This window comes from Tamandua tetradactyla, chromosome 5 (assembly GCF_023851605.1).
Source record: "Tamandua tetradactyla isolate mTamTet1 chromosome 5, mTamTet1.pri, whole genome shotgun sequence".
NCBI lineage: Eukaryota > Metazoa > Chordata > Mammalia > Pilosa > Myrmecophagidae > Tamandua > Tamandua tetradactyla.
In genome coordinates this window covers 133,937,482-133,951,234 of record NC_135331.1, presented here as the reverse complement: position 1 = coordinate 133,951,234, position 13,753 = coordinate 133,937,482, and the positions used below count along the sequence as shown (strand labels likewise).

The window sequence follows — 13,753 nt, the reverse complement described above, 5'->3', positions numbered from 1 at the left end:
AGGCTAAAAGACAGTCCAAATCAAGGCATCATCAAGGCGATGCTTTCTTCCCAAAGACTATGGTGTCCTGGGGCTCCTCTGTCACGTGGCAATGAACTTGGCAGCCTCTCCTGGTCTTTATCAGGTTCCTCTGATGTTCTGCTTCTGGCTGCTTCCTCTGTGACTTTCTCTATCTGAATTTCGTTCCACTTTTAAAGGACTTCAGTAATAGGATTAAGATCCATTGTTTATTGAGATGGGCCACATCTTAACTGAAGTAATCTTATAAAAAGGTCCTATTTAATATGGCTTAACACCCACAGGAATGGATTAGATTTAAGAACATGACTTTCTGGGGTACATTCAGCTTCAAACCACCATCATATTTTTGTCTTTTTATTTGCGCAAAGAATTGGTTTGCAAATAAAGTTGGTGTTTAATATCCAATGAATAAATAATGCCAGGTTATCATAATCCAGAGTTGTCATGATTTTCACCCAGAACTAGTCTTCATAAAAATGTGGGAATGTGAATGGCGTCTTCCCTGCTTCTCTAAGAATGTACCACCCTTAAGCTGCCAACAAATATGACTGAAAAGTACCACAGCATGTGAAATAATCACATCTTTTTTAGATCCAAGGAGATTTGTTGTTTTCTCCCCTTTGCACTGTGTCCCGCAGCCATCTAGTCCATCCACTCCAGCTTTAAAGGAAGCTTAACATCTTTTAGAATATTGTTGTTTGAATATGAACTGTAACTTGCCTAAAAAGTCTTGTCTAGCAAGATAATGCAACCCAGAAATGGTCACTATGCTCTAAGATGGTGCTAGATAGGGCACCTGGTCTGCAGGGGTTGAAGAATCCAAAGCTAATAATGAGACATCATGCTATAAGACTCATACTCAGAGGTATGTCAAGTTTAGATGACAATTTCAAATAAATCTTATTTATTAAAATTTTCATGAAGTGCCAGGACAGTTTGCACTTAACAGGCAGTATAACATAATGAAATGTGGACTTGGGGGAAATAAGAGTCCTGGGGTTAAGACCTAACTCTGCCACTTCCTGGGTGTGTGAACTCAAGCAAGATGTTTAACATTCCTTTGCCTAAGTTCCTCATCTATAAAACAGAGATAATAATTATACCTATATCTCATAGGTTGTTGGGAGAATCAGTTAAGATATGTAAAATGTTCAGATCAGTGAACACCATTTAAGTGTAAGCAGTTATTACCTGTATCATAATTTTTTATTTCCTCTATTTTAGGATAATTCTTTGATGCTCTTTGTTTCCCATCCTAACCTTCATCCAGGTTCAAAGCTGCCTAATTACTACTGCCTCCATTATTCATGTTCCCTAAATCTTACTTGTAAAATTAGACATTAACCAAATCTAAATCGCTCCATTAACTAAATCTAAATTTCATATGTAAGTTTAAATTATTCATTCATTCCTTCTCTGTCTTTCACCACTTTATTGAAACACACAGATGTAAAAGTATCATTTTATCTTCTTTTACCCCAGCAGGAAATTTCAGTTCCAACAGTAACTTTACCACACAGTCAGCTATAGTCTAAAACACAAAATAATGAAAGGCTAGATAATATGTATATTTGACTGAAGTTAAATGTTTGTATTTCAAAAATGGAAGTAAGATGTATCTCCATTAACAAAGTAAAAATATCTTGACTCTTCTTCCATAATAAATTTTTATTTATTTTTTTATTAGAGAAGTTGTTGATTATAGAACAATTATGTATAAAAAACAGCATTCCCATATACCACCCTATTGTTAACACCTTACATTGGTGCGGAGTATTTGTTAAAACTGATGAAAGCACATTTTTATAATTGAAATATTAAGTATAGCCCATGGTTTAACTTAGAATTCACTGTGTTGTGCAGTTCCACGGATTTAACATTTTTTGTTCTAATATACAACCTACAATTTCCCCCTTTTAACAACTTTCAAATATATAATTCAGGACTATTTATTATTTTTACAATGTTGTGCTTCTGTTATCACTGTCCATTACCAAAACATTTCCATCATCCTGAATAGAAACTCTACATTTTAAGCCTTAATTCTTCATTCCCTATTGTGTCACCTCTGTCACCAGATAATTTATATTCTTCTTATAATAATTTCCCAGGTAATTTTCAAAACTTGAACTTTTAAGTACTGAAATTAAGAAATCTGTTCTAGTCACAAAGGCTTCATAGACGATCATTACCTTAATTGGCTGAGGTGAGGGATAAAGGGCCATTTCTGGTGCTTATATACCTACTAACTTTGTCTATAATCGATATGGATGGGAGAAGTCAGTGAGATACCATGGGAAGTGGATTTTGTGCAGCTTGAGCAACTGAAGTGATTTTTATAAACCTTCAAAGAATCTAAGGAATCAAACAAAGACATTCTGTATTTTAGTTTTTTAGGCTGCTTAAGCAAATACAGTGAAATGGTTTGGCTTAAATAATGGAAATTTAATCACTTATGGTTTGAGTCTGGGAAAAAGTCCAAATCAAGGCATCATCAAGGCAATGTTTTCTCCCCAAGATAGTGGCATTCTGGGGCTGGCTGCCAGTGATCCTTGGTTCTTAGCTTCTTACATGGCAGGGCTCATGGAGATATATGCCGGTCTCTCCTTTCTCTTCCGGGTTTTGTTGCTTTTAGTTTCTTGTTTCCTTGGCTTTTTCTTTCTGTCTCAATTTCATTCTCTTATAAAGGTCTCCAGTTATAGGATCATGTCCCATAGTGGGCCACACTTCAATTAAAGTTATCTCATCAAAAGATCCTACTTATAATGGGTTCACACCCACACGGATGGATTAGATTTAAAAACATGTTTTTCTGGGGTACATACAGCTTCAAACCACCATATTCAGGATTTGGAATACCCATTTTGTGTTTAACTGTACTTGTAGTAGAGTAAGATATTGTTCCCAATTTTCCTCCTTCCCTTTTATTTTTTCCCTTTACCATGTAACTTTGCAAATCCTTTCAGTAAAGGGGAGGGTGGGTGGGGGAGATACTTTCCTGTCCCTTATCTTAGGGCTTGGCCATTTGATGTGGTTTGGCAGATGCAGGTGGCTGGAAGTGACAATGTGACACTTCTCAGCCTACTTAAGAGATATCAGGTTTCCATCTTTCTTCTTGCCTATCTACGGTGAGAAGAACTTCCCAAGTAGCTGCTTCCCCCCTTAGCCTGGGCCTCAGAATAAGCAGTTAGAGGAGGCCAGAGTCTGATTTGTAGAAGGAATCCTACCCCAGCGGGAGAATTGCAACCTGAAATGGAATTTTCCAGCATAGCCCAGTCCAGATAAGCTGATCCCCAAGCCATAGCTGACTGACATATTGCATTGAGTTTCAGATACTATAAAAAGGGCTTTATCTTTTCTAAAAAGCATTTTAACTCCCAAAATAGTTGTGGTAGATAACAATTAATATAATTTTATATATATTATGTTTAAAAATATTTCTTAATATATATAACAAGTTTTTTTTAAATACCAGTGACATTTATTTCATAAGATATGTAACAATATTACACATTAATGAAGCAAATTTGTATTTTTTGTGCCCTAAATTGTACTGTAGGAAAATAAGTAATAAGTGTGCATATCAAGCTTATTGGTGATGCTTTTGATAATTAAAATAAAGTCAATGAGGCTGTGCAACTGGAAAAATCAACCAATACTTTTAATAAGTACAAAGTGTACTTCTGGACAGATGTTAAAATTTTTAGAAGTATTCTTAATGACTTAATTATATATGCCTTAACTGCATTTTAACAATCATAGGAATATTATAACATAATCAACAGAATCAAAATAAATATTCATAGAAAAACAAATATGAACATTTCAAACAACTAATTAGCTTCTTAATAAGGATTTAACAAATATGTTGGATATATGAAGTTAAAGCCCTTTAGATTTCCAAAAACCTTTCTTTTCCATGAGTCCCCCACTAAGTTGATAGGCGGTGATACAAGTGAAATTATGTAAGAAAAGTTTTTAAAATTGCATTTATAATCAATTATTTCAAACACTGTAAGTTGATAAAGTAGTAAAACCTAAAGATCTTTTATCATTTAGCATCTATTAAATTTTTAGGAAATCTTTTAAAATGTAAATATACTTTGTGAGAGACAATTAATGGGTCTATTTTCGAGAGTAAAAGATTGACTGACATTGTAAAATATAGGTACATGAAATAAAAAGGGCATTCTTAACTGAAACTGGCTTATTTCAGTATTAAAGTAGTACTAAATACAATTTAAGATTAACCATTAAATCAAATTAATGATTTTTATTTCGAGATGCATTTAAAAATGCTAAGTTAAAAATTTCTTGAAAATCTTTTAGGCATGAGATCTTTATATATTCAGTTTTATTATGTTTATGTTTCTAATATTTGGAAAATGGCTAAGGAAGTGAGTTTTCTTCAATAGTTTGTATTTCTTTTGAGTTCAAGAGAATGCCCAGTCTCCACAAATAAAAAGTAAACAAAGGGAATGCATCAGAAAGCTGGAAAATAGTTTGATCATGTTTCTGAAGAAATTTATTGATTTCTTGATCATCATGTCCTATACTTGAAGTGTGGCCTTCTTCATTTTCCTTTTGAAGGAGCTGTTCCAGAACCCAGAGCAGATAGAAAGTATTTTCATAGCGTGTCACATCATAACTGGGTTGTACCTACAAATAAACAAAACAAATCTTAAAAATATACATTGATTGTAGCTCAGCTCAGAAAAACGCCAGAGATTAAATTTTCAGACAAAAAGCAAATATTTGACTTAGCACTTTATTTTCCTCTACCTTTGAGAAGGAAATTGGGGAAGAACTAAGGAGAAGAAGTGAATGACTTATTTTATGATAGTCTGCAAATCTCCAAGTCCTTTCTCTGCATATGTATTTTCCTACGATTAATTACTTAAAGAGCAGTGCCGGGGAAAGAATCCTAAGTGTGGATTGTTGATTTCTGCCAAAGATTAGCATGATAAAATATTTGGGAGCAGGATTTTAGGAACATGTGTGGATGTAAAACTCAGTACTAGTGCAGTTAGTGTCTGATAGCTTACAGATCATTACTCTATCTCACAGTGAGTCTACACAAGTTAGACAGTAGTAGGGTGAGACTATGTGGCATCAGAAAAGTAGTCATGAGGAGAAATGCAGATGTGCCTTGTAGAACATATATTGCTTGGCTAACTGCTATAAGTGAGGCGAATTAAAGGAAAGTGGACAATGAAACATAAAACATAAGATAGAGGAATCGGTGTAAAAATGGAATTTGCTGTATCATTTGCTCATTAATTAAGAAATGTGTTGGAAGCATTTACCAAATCTATCCACTGTAGTGATATATACATGAAATAACATTCTGTTAGAACCAAGGTATTCTTCAACAACGTGGTCTGCTAAAGAGAGTCAAATATACATAGATAATTGAAAACAAACAAATACTTCCTTTCAAGGCTTATAGTAAGAACTACCTCTCCAATTGTGCTATGCCTCATATTCCGTACACCTAATGTCTGTCTGCTGGTTCCCTTGATCTTGAATGGCCGCTATAGTCAGTCTCTAATTATTAGCACCCTTCAGGGCTAATCATAGATGCCTGAGCCTTTTGGATACTCCCAAATTTTATAGATCTTAACATATTCTGCCTTATATCCTGGTTGTTTATATGTTTGCAATATGACCTATTTAGACTCTGAATGTGTTAAAGGATGCAAATGTGTGTTCCTGTCAATTTCATTTCTATAGTGCCTAGGACAGTGCCTTTCTTGTCTATAATAGACCCTCAATGATTATTTTCTGGTTTGACTTAAACAGGACTTATAGTAATTTAAAAGATACTGCTATAAACACATATTGGTTATTACCTGAAGGAGAATCACAGTGATATTTTTCAAAATTAAAACTGCTTTTCAACCACCTTCCTTAGTCTAAATTAAAAACAAAACAAAAATCCCTTAGTGCATGTGTTACCTGCTCATGAAAGCAGTAATTATTATTAAATCTGCTCACTAAAGACTGCATATAGTCCAAATTTCTCTATCAGTTAATAGATACTTTTCTAGAAGCTTTTAGACTATTCCCATAGCAAAAAGGAAAAATTGTTTGATTCATTTTGAAGCTTTAACTATAACAGGAGTTATACTTTATAAAGACAGAAATGATCAATCTAAGTAGGAGGAGTACAAAGATTCTAGTGTTTACAGGTAATACTAGCTACATATTATGTTGTTTACCCTTTGGATACTTATAACTGCCTTAGGATTTTGTCAACTAAAGGTTACTCTTTTTTAAGTTATTTAGATTGATGTTTAGTTAACTATGATTTCATGTGTGGCATAATTTCATTATCAGTAAAGACGTCTCAAATTGTACTTATTGAAGAATGAAGGGGACTTCTGCCTCCTGACAAAGGCCAAAGCATCCCAGGCAAATTCAAGGCAAACTTGTAAAGCAGGCAGAGTGTCCCAGGCGGAGTGTTCCCAGGAATTTTTTGGTTTGCCTTGAGAATCCCACTTTGGGTATGTTTTGCTCCACTACGAGGTTTGCTGAGGCCCTCAGTGTGGTGACCCATTTCTCTATGTTGTTTGGACTTAGTTTCTCTTATCAGAATTAATCTGTCTTGGGTTCAAGCTCTATCCTAAAATCCCTATTGTTATAATAAGTAACCAGATAAACTTTGGCTCCAAAATATTAACATCAACAATTCACAGAATATTAACTTGCAATTAATAACTCCTTTTTTTTGAGACAGTATGCACCTAACTTACATGGCTTAGCAACCCGCTCTCTCAGTGTGACTAAAATGGCATATTTGTGGGGGAGGTCTTTCCTATAGTTCCCAAATTTCATCACAGTGACAGCTGCCTGCCCTGCTTAATCATATGCTCAGGCACTTGCTGAATTAAATTCATAAGCCTAATGAATACTAAAATAAATTATAACAGGATGATGGCTGATACTCTTCAACCATTATGTGGTATATTTGTTCCATTCCTGGTATCCAACTAGACTGACCCATACCAGTGTTGGAAATCTGCCTTAACAAGGGTGTTAAGGAAGATTGACTAAACCCCAACATACACAAGCAGCATGGCTGTGTACCTCTGACACAGTGCTATTAGTTTGTCTTTCTACTATTGAAGGAACCTTGAGAAGCAGCTTCTGTAATCCTATGAGTACCTCTCATTGCCTAATTCCATTTTACATAATGTGGGACCTTCAGCAGAAGAAGTACTTTTCTGGTAGAAAGTCACAAGATATTTTTCCAGAACATTTTCAGAATCAAAACATTTCCTATGTTTATTTTTCCATTCCTAAGGTAGGTCCAAGGAAGTCAAAGTATCAGGTATTTTTTTAAATAATGAGAAAATATTAGTATTACTCTATTGCTATTAAATTGCAGTTCAAAACTTATATTCCAAAGTTAAGACTATAGATACATAATGCCAGTTTCTTAATTACTCTTGTAGTTGGAATTTAGTCAAGATTAACTTGATATCCTTGTCAAGACTATTATCCTTGAAATAGACACTGCTAGTTGCTTATCCAATATTCATTTATCCCTTCTTATCAACAGAACCCCAGTTTTGTTCAGGGTGGCAGTGGGTCAATTAAATATATTCCCCATGTTTCTCTTGAGGCTAGTTCTGATCAAAGAGATGTTAAATAACCGGGTAGGGTGTCTGGGAAAGCTCTTTAAAGCAGCCATAACCTGGTAGGATATGTCTTCTCTTTCCCCCTTGATCACTGTTTTTGTTTGGAAACACAGACACAATGCTTGGAGATAGTGTAGCCATATTTTGAGTCTGAGAATGAGGGCTACCCATGGATCCATAGAAAGGGCCTGTATTACATGTGGTTCCTTTCTTCTGTCTTGGTCTTTTAGAATTGGAACTGCAAGACATCATCTCAGTTCCAATAAGGAACATATTTTGCTCTGAAAAAAGGCTGCCTTCAGCTGCCTCTGACACAGAAGGGACAGAGATACTTGAAGGGACAAAAAACACATTCGTTAGCAGGAGCAGATGTAACAAAAGGTTCTGTACATTTGAAATGTAGCTCACTGTTTAGATATTTATATTTAATACTGAAAAAATATGAAAATGGAACAGTTAATTTCAAAAATTTGATCATTTATATGACCTAGCAAAGGGTGCAGTCCGACACATTCATAAATAAGCACACTGGTGCAGAAGGGGTGAAACAACCTGACATTTTTCTTATTGCTACAAAGGCAAAGGTGAAGGAGCAAATGAGAATATTTTAGAAGTTCAAGCCAAAGAGGATAGCAACATAAACTAAATATTAAATTAAACATTTACTGATAAACCACTGGCTCAGTATACTGCATGCCAGATTCCACTAGACAGAAGCAAAAAGTAAGGTACAAATAAAGTAGTCTCTAAAAGAATCAATTCGACATGCTACTTTAAAAGAAAAGGTCAGTGTCACCATGGTAATTAAATGGGAAATGCACCCCTGACTTTTAATAACATCTTTTTTTATTTAGTAGAAGGTAAAGGAGACAAATTTCAGTGATGGAGACTAGGGGATGAGTTTAACTCACCATCAGAAATTTACTGAGGATCTTGCAGTTTCTGAAGCATAGGAGAAAGCACTGAAAGAGCCGATGAGTAAGCAAGCAGTGGCTCAGCTTGGACGCAATGGAATAATGTGCATGACCACATCTACAAATAGTGCATGGGGACAAAGCAGCACACCTGGTGATTCACATACATGTAAACAGCATCAGTGAGATTAGGATTACAATAGAAACTCCCAGTTGCTTAAAAGAATGTCTCCACCAAAGGTTGTGTTATATTCTTTGGCTCTCACCACAATCTGGGTGTTTGGCCTATGCTGAAGGAATACAAAGCAAAAGGCTGATGAAAGCAAAGTGCAGTTAATTAGGGAAGATTGCCTAGAGATGAATTTTGAGCCAGGGCTCAAAGGCAGTGAGGGGTATAAATGGGTGAATCATCTTTTGATCAAAGCATCAGGCAAAAAAGAATAAAAATGACTTGATGGGTGTCAAACCATTCTGCTTTATGTAGATAATGATGTGGTTATCTTCCTAAAATGCTGAATCCTGGAAATTGGTTCTGAGAGAATTAGATCCAATTTGTGGGACATCTAGGATCTTAGTATTTTATGATGTTAAAAGTATACCATTCCCAGGTGGGCCATGGTGGCTCAGTGGCAGAGTTCTCGCCTGCCATGATGGAGACTCGGGTATTGTTTCCCAGTGCCTGCCCATGTTAAAAAAGTATACCATTCCCATGAGAAACAATTCATAAGTATGCAAGGATGTATATATAAAGGTATTCATGAAAGAATAATAGCAAGTTTTTGAAAAAAGATACTTAATCTGTCTCCATTAGACTTGTTTAAAAATAAAAATTTTCTCATTTACCAATCTTATCTACTTTTTCATAAATCTTTTTCTTGAGGCTGAATTTATATGACAAGGTATAGTAAATGAGGAGACTGAAAAAGATGGCCTGCAGTGGAAGAGGAGTCAGGACAAAAATCACAGACAGGGACAGGATGATTTGTGTTTGTCTGACGAAAGTGTGCAATGAAGGTCCCAACTGGGATGGATGTGGCACAGACTTTGGTGGTTGAGATCTTTGAGAAAATAGAATCTTACTAAGCAAGGTTCTTTGTAAAGGAGTACCATCAGTTTAGCATATATTCATTGGTCATTAAATCCAATAGCTGGCTGTTTACTAGCTATGTGACTTGGATGCATTATTTAACTTCTCTAAACCTAACTTTCAAAATCTAAAAGTTAGAAATAATAATAGTAACTCCTCCCTGTGGTTGCTGAGCAGACTGAATTAGATTATATATGTAAAGCACAGCACAAATTACTGAATAATTATGTTATCAAGTTTTTTTATAACACTCATAGTATGTACTCTGCACTGCCATTATTTATTTACTTATTTGTCTCCCTAGATAACATACTAGAAGCTCTATAGGTAGGGATCCTGTCCTATCATCTCTGTATTTTTACCAGACTACTGGTATTATTTAAGTACTGCACTGTGGTCAATTACTGGAAGTGTTTCATGCTTACTGTGAATTGTGCATACAGAGATATATAAAGAATCTGAGGATGCAGCTTTATCTACTTTCCTCTATCAAGAAAGTCCTGCATAGACATTAGTAGCAGCTGAGAGTTCCTTTTTGCATAGACGGGTGGCACCAAGGAACCTAAATGTGAGAAAATGTTTGTCTTTCTGATATTACAAGGCCTGAAGAAGGTAATTGTGAGTAAAACACAGTCTTACAGGATACAAACAATTGTGAGAGTCCATTCAGGTCAGTCTCCACCTCCTGCCCCTTAACAAGACATGATGTTTAAACAGCTAGCTTGCCTTTTTGTTTTTTAACATTATATTCTTTAGTCATCTGACTGGTGTGGGATGGCTTAACTTGTTCAAGTCTGTTCTGGCAAAAATGAATTTCAAATCCCTTAAGTAATGTGCCCCTTTGGTGCTTAGTCCAATAATACATAGATTAAATCCAAATATTTTAAAATTTTATATTTGCACATTTTTCTTGGGAGCATCCTGAGGTTTGTCTCCCAATCATCACTTTCTTGGTCATTCAATTTAGAATATTGCTGGATATAAATATCGAAGTAGATTCTGAATCTATTTTAATTCTCATTTTCCACATACGTTGAGTTCTTAATAGGTGGACATAGCATTTGCCTGTTCTAACAGATCTTCTGAATCAACTTTATATAGATTTACCTCTATATACAAACTATTTTCTCAAGATAGGTATGCTTAATTATTGATCCACCAACCCCAAAGGAACATTTTCATTATTTTATACTAAAATATAAAGCTTAGTCTAAGGCTGAAAATCTCTTTCAAGTATCTTTGAGAAACAAATGGATCATAAATTTGTTTGGACTTTCCTCCTAGTAATTCTTCACAAAATAATACAAGCCAGATGATGTAGTTATTAATATAAGAGCCTACTATGTGAAAAACAGGATTTAGAGACTGGAATAAAATCTGCTAAATTCCCTAAAGACTAATAATACAGCTGCAGGTACTTAAGACTTTAGAAATGTATGGGTTTACCTGACTGCCTGCCTTCTCTCCTCTCCCTTCTATCCTATTACAAACATTTATTACATGTGTCATACCCTAGGCTAGATGCTGGGGATACCTAGATGAATAGCATCCCTACCTATACGACTCCTAAATATATATCTAGAGAGACAAAGAAGTAAATAATAGTAATGAAGAGTGTATGCTATTAGCGTTACAAAGGAACTCTAGATGGAATAGAGGAAATAGAGAAGAATGAAGATTCTAAAGGGCAGGAAATGAATTTAGTCACTGAAAGATGATCCTGCAGGCCCTTTTCCTCCTAGATGCTCTGGCAGGTTTATTCAGGAGAGATTACTAGAAAATTATTATCATAGATAAAACACTTGTTCAGCTACTAGCAGGGGAGCCTTCTGCCTCTAGGTGGTCAGTACTCATTGAGGTAATGGAGAGAAAGGGAGTTTAAGGGGGCATCAGAGAGAGGTATCATCCATCAATATAACCTTTCACTAGGCATAATTCCTACACCTCAGCTTTCCATAAAACAGCTAACCCAGAGTAGACTGACTAGTATATTCAGTCAAGGTCCAAATCTGTTTTATATGTTAGCTAAATTTTGAAAGGGTATTTGGTGCAATGAAGTCTATACTCACTAAATTTCTGATACTTCTTTCTCTGAAGGAAGGCACAGATAGAAAGAAGCATGATTGTCATATTCTTTATAGAGGACACATTATTTTGACTAAGATAAGCCTTGCCCACCATGTAATTAAGACAGAGCTTGAGAAAAAATCAAAGCTGGTGAAATATCTACTATATGTTGGAAGCAGAGATCCAGATGGCTCTTATTAATGGAAAACAAATGTTGAAACAGCCAGTGGTGGTAAAAGTCAGCAAGAAACATTCCTCCCTAGGACCCCAAATAAAGATTATCCAAGACAACATCAAAATCTGTTCATCCAGGCAGAAGCCAGGAGCCAAATTTGCTGGAACAGCATTAATGACTGTCTAGCCAGGCAAAAGCCAGAGACTAAAATAATATCCTAGGGGCCTCTTAGCTACACTTTGATAAATATGGGCTGCAATTGCATTTTTATAGAGTCATGGATCTGAAGTCCATGATGAGTATCAACAAGGGGCTAGGCCCATAAGTTACCAGATCCTTTCCAATAATTTTGTTTGGAAACTGAAAGCCACAGTTGATTGGTCTCAGATGAGTTACTATTACCTCCCAAAGGCCAACTGTTCAGTGGTGAAGTTGCAAAAATTAGAAGCCAACAATTTGTTCCCCTTTCTTCCTATTTTCAATATGTATCACAACTAATTCAATAAAATCACTTTACTATAACTTTATACTGAAGCTAAATAAAACTGTACAACACAGAGAAAAAAATCTGATTATGTTTTCATGAACACTTATATTTTGTTACTGAAATGGTGATTTAGCCCGATGGGAAAAGTAATACATTTTTCTTTTTTTTTTAAACGTTTCAATCGATCATCATACTGCCCTTTTTAAAATTTCAGTTTAAGGTATAACTATATATTCAGTAATTTTCCATCATTTAAAATGTTCAGTTCTATGAAATTTTGATATATTACTTTTAAGAACACAGGAATGCCATAATATTAAAAGATAATCTACAGAGAAAAATTAATTGTACTACAATCATGAGATACAGTTTAACATTTAATATTTTGTTGCTTTCAATATGGTTTGCTTTTCATTAAAACAAGTATATATAATATGGAGTAAGCCTAATTTCACTCAGTTCCATGAAACGCTGCTCCATGTAAATAAAACTATTAACTAAAGATATTCTACAAAAATCTTTAAAAGTAAAATCAATATGTGATACAGGAAAATCTTATGTGATACAGAGGAAACTTAGATTTTTATGAGATACTTTTCTTGGTTTAACTATTTTCATTATCTTCATGCTGAAAAAATTATGAGGAAATTTATCTGTCACAGAAATGCTACATGGACCCAAGGAAAGTTTTCTTGTGTTAATGGCTAGTGAGGGTTACTAAGTGATGACAGACATAAAAATAAGAAGTGAAGAACCAGGGAAGAACTTAGGTCCACTGAGGTTTCTACTTGTTTTCTCATTCAAATAGCATTTCCTTAGTCGCTACTGCTAAGCACGGTACTGAGATGGAAATGACACAAAAATCAACAAAAAATATGACTTCATATCTTGTAGGTCTCACAGTTTATGATGAGATTAAATGTGTACATAATCACAATACAATGTGATAAATATTGTAAGAGGGTTAAATTCAAAGTGCTATTGTAGTGGCATTGTTGCTGAATGAGTTACAGTCAAGAAACATGATGAATGCACTCATCCAATATACTCTGGAGATTTCTAAATACTACCATTTTGGAAAATTAAAGTAGCAATGGCTTAGAAGCAAAATTTTAAGTGTTATGGAAAGTTACATGTTAACTTAAATGCACTGAAAATAAAGCAATTAGAACAACTTAATGTGCATATATATATATTAATGTACAGGTTATAAGATTGCTTATTATATGTTTCAAATATATCTTTTAAACTAAAATAATGTATTCCGAGAAGACACCTCCATTTATAAAACAGGTCAATTAATTTACTTACTGTATGGACTTGGACATATGCTTTATATGCAATTATTTGTAGAAAAAT

General features: G+C 34.7%; 1 protein-coding gene across 10 annotated transcripts in view; it reads right to left on the bottom strand.

Moving 5' to 3' along the window:
* Positions 1-4,340: 4,340 nt before the first annotated feature.
* The window catches only part of MEI4 (meiotic double-stranded break formation protein 4), a 304,891-nt gene continuing 295,478 nt past the window's right edge, over positions 4,341-13,753 (bottom strand). For all 10 annotated transcript variants that reach the window (XM_077159260.1, XM_077159256.1, XM_077159259.1 and 7 more), the window contains one exon: positions 4,341-4,680. In XM_077159260.1, coding sequence (XP_077015375.1) covers positions 4,411-4,680 — 270 coding nt within the window. In that variant the 3' untranslated portion in view covers positions 4,341-4,410. The remainder of the gene's footprint in view (positions 4,681-13,753) is intronic.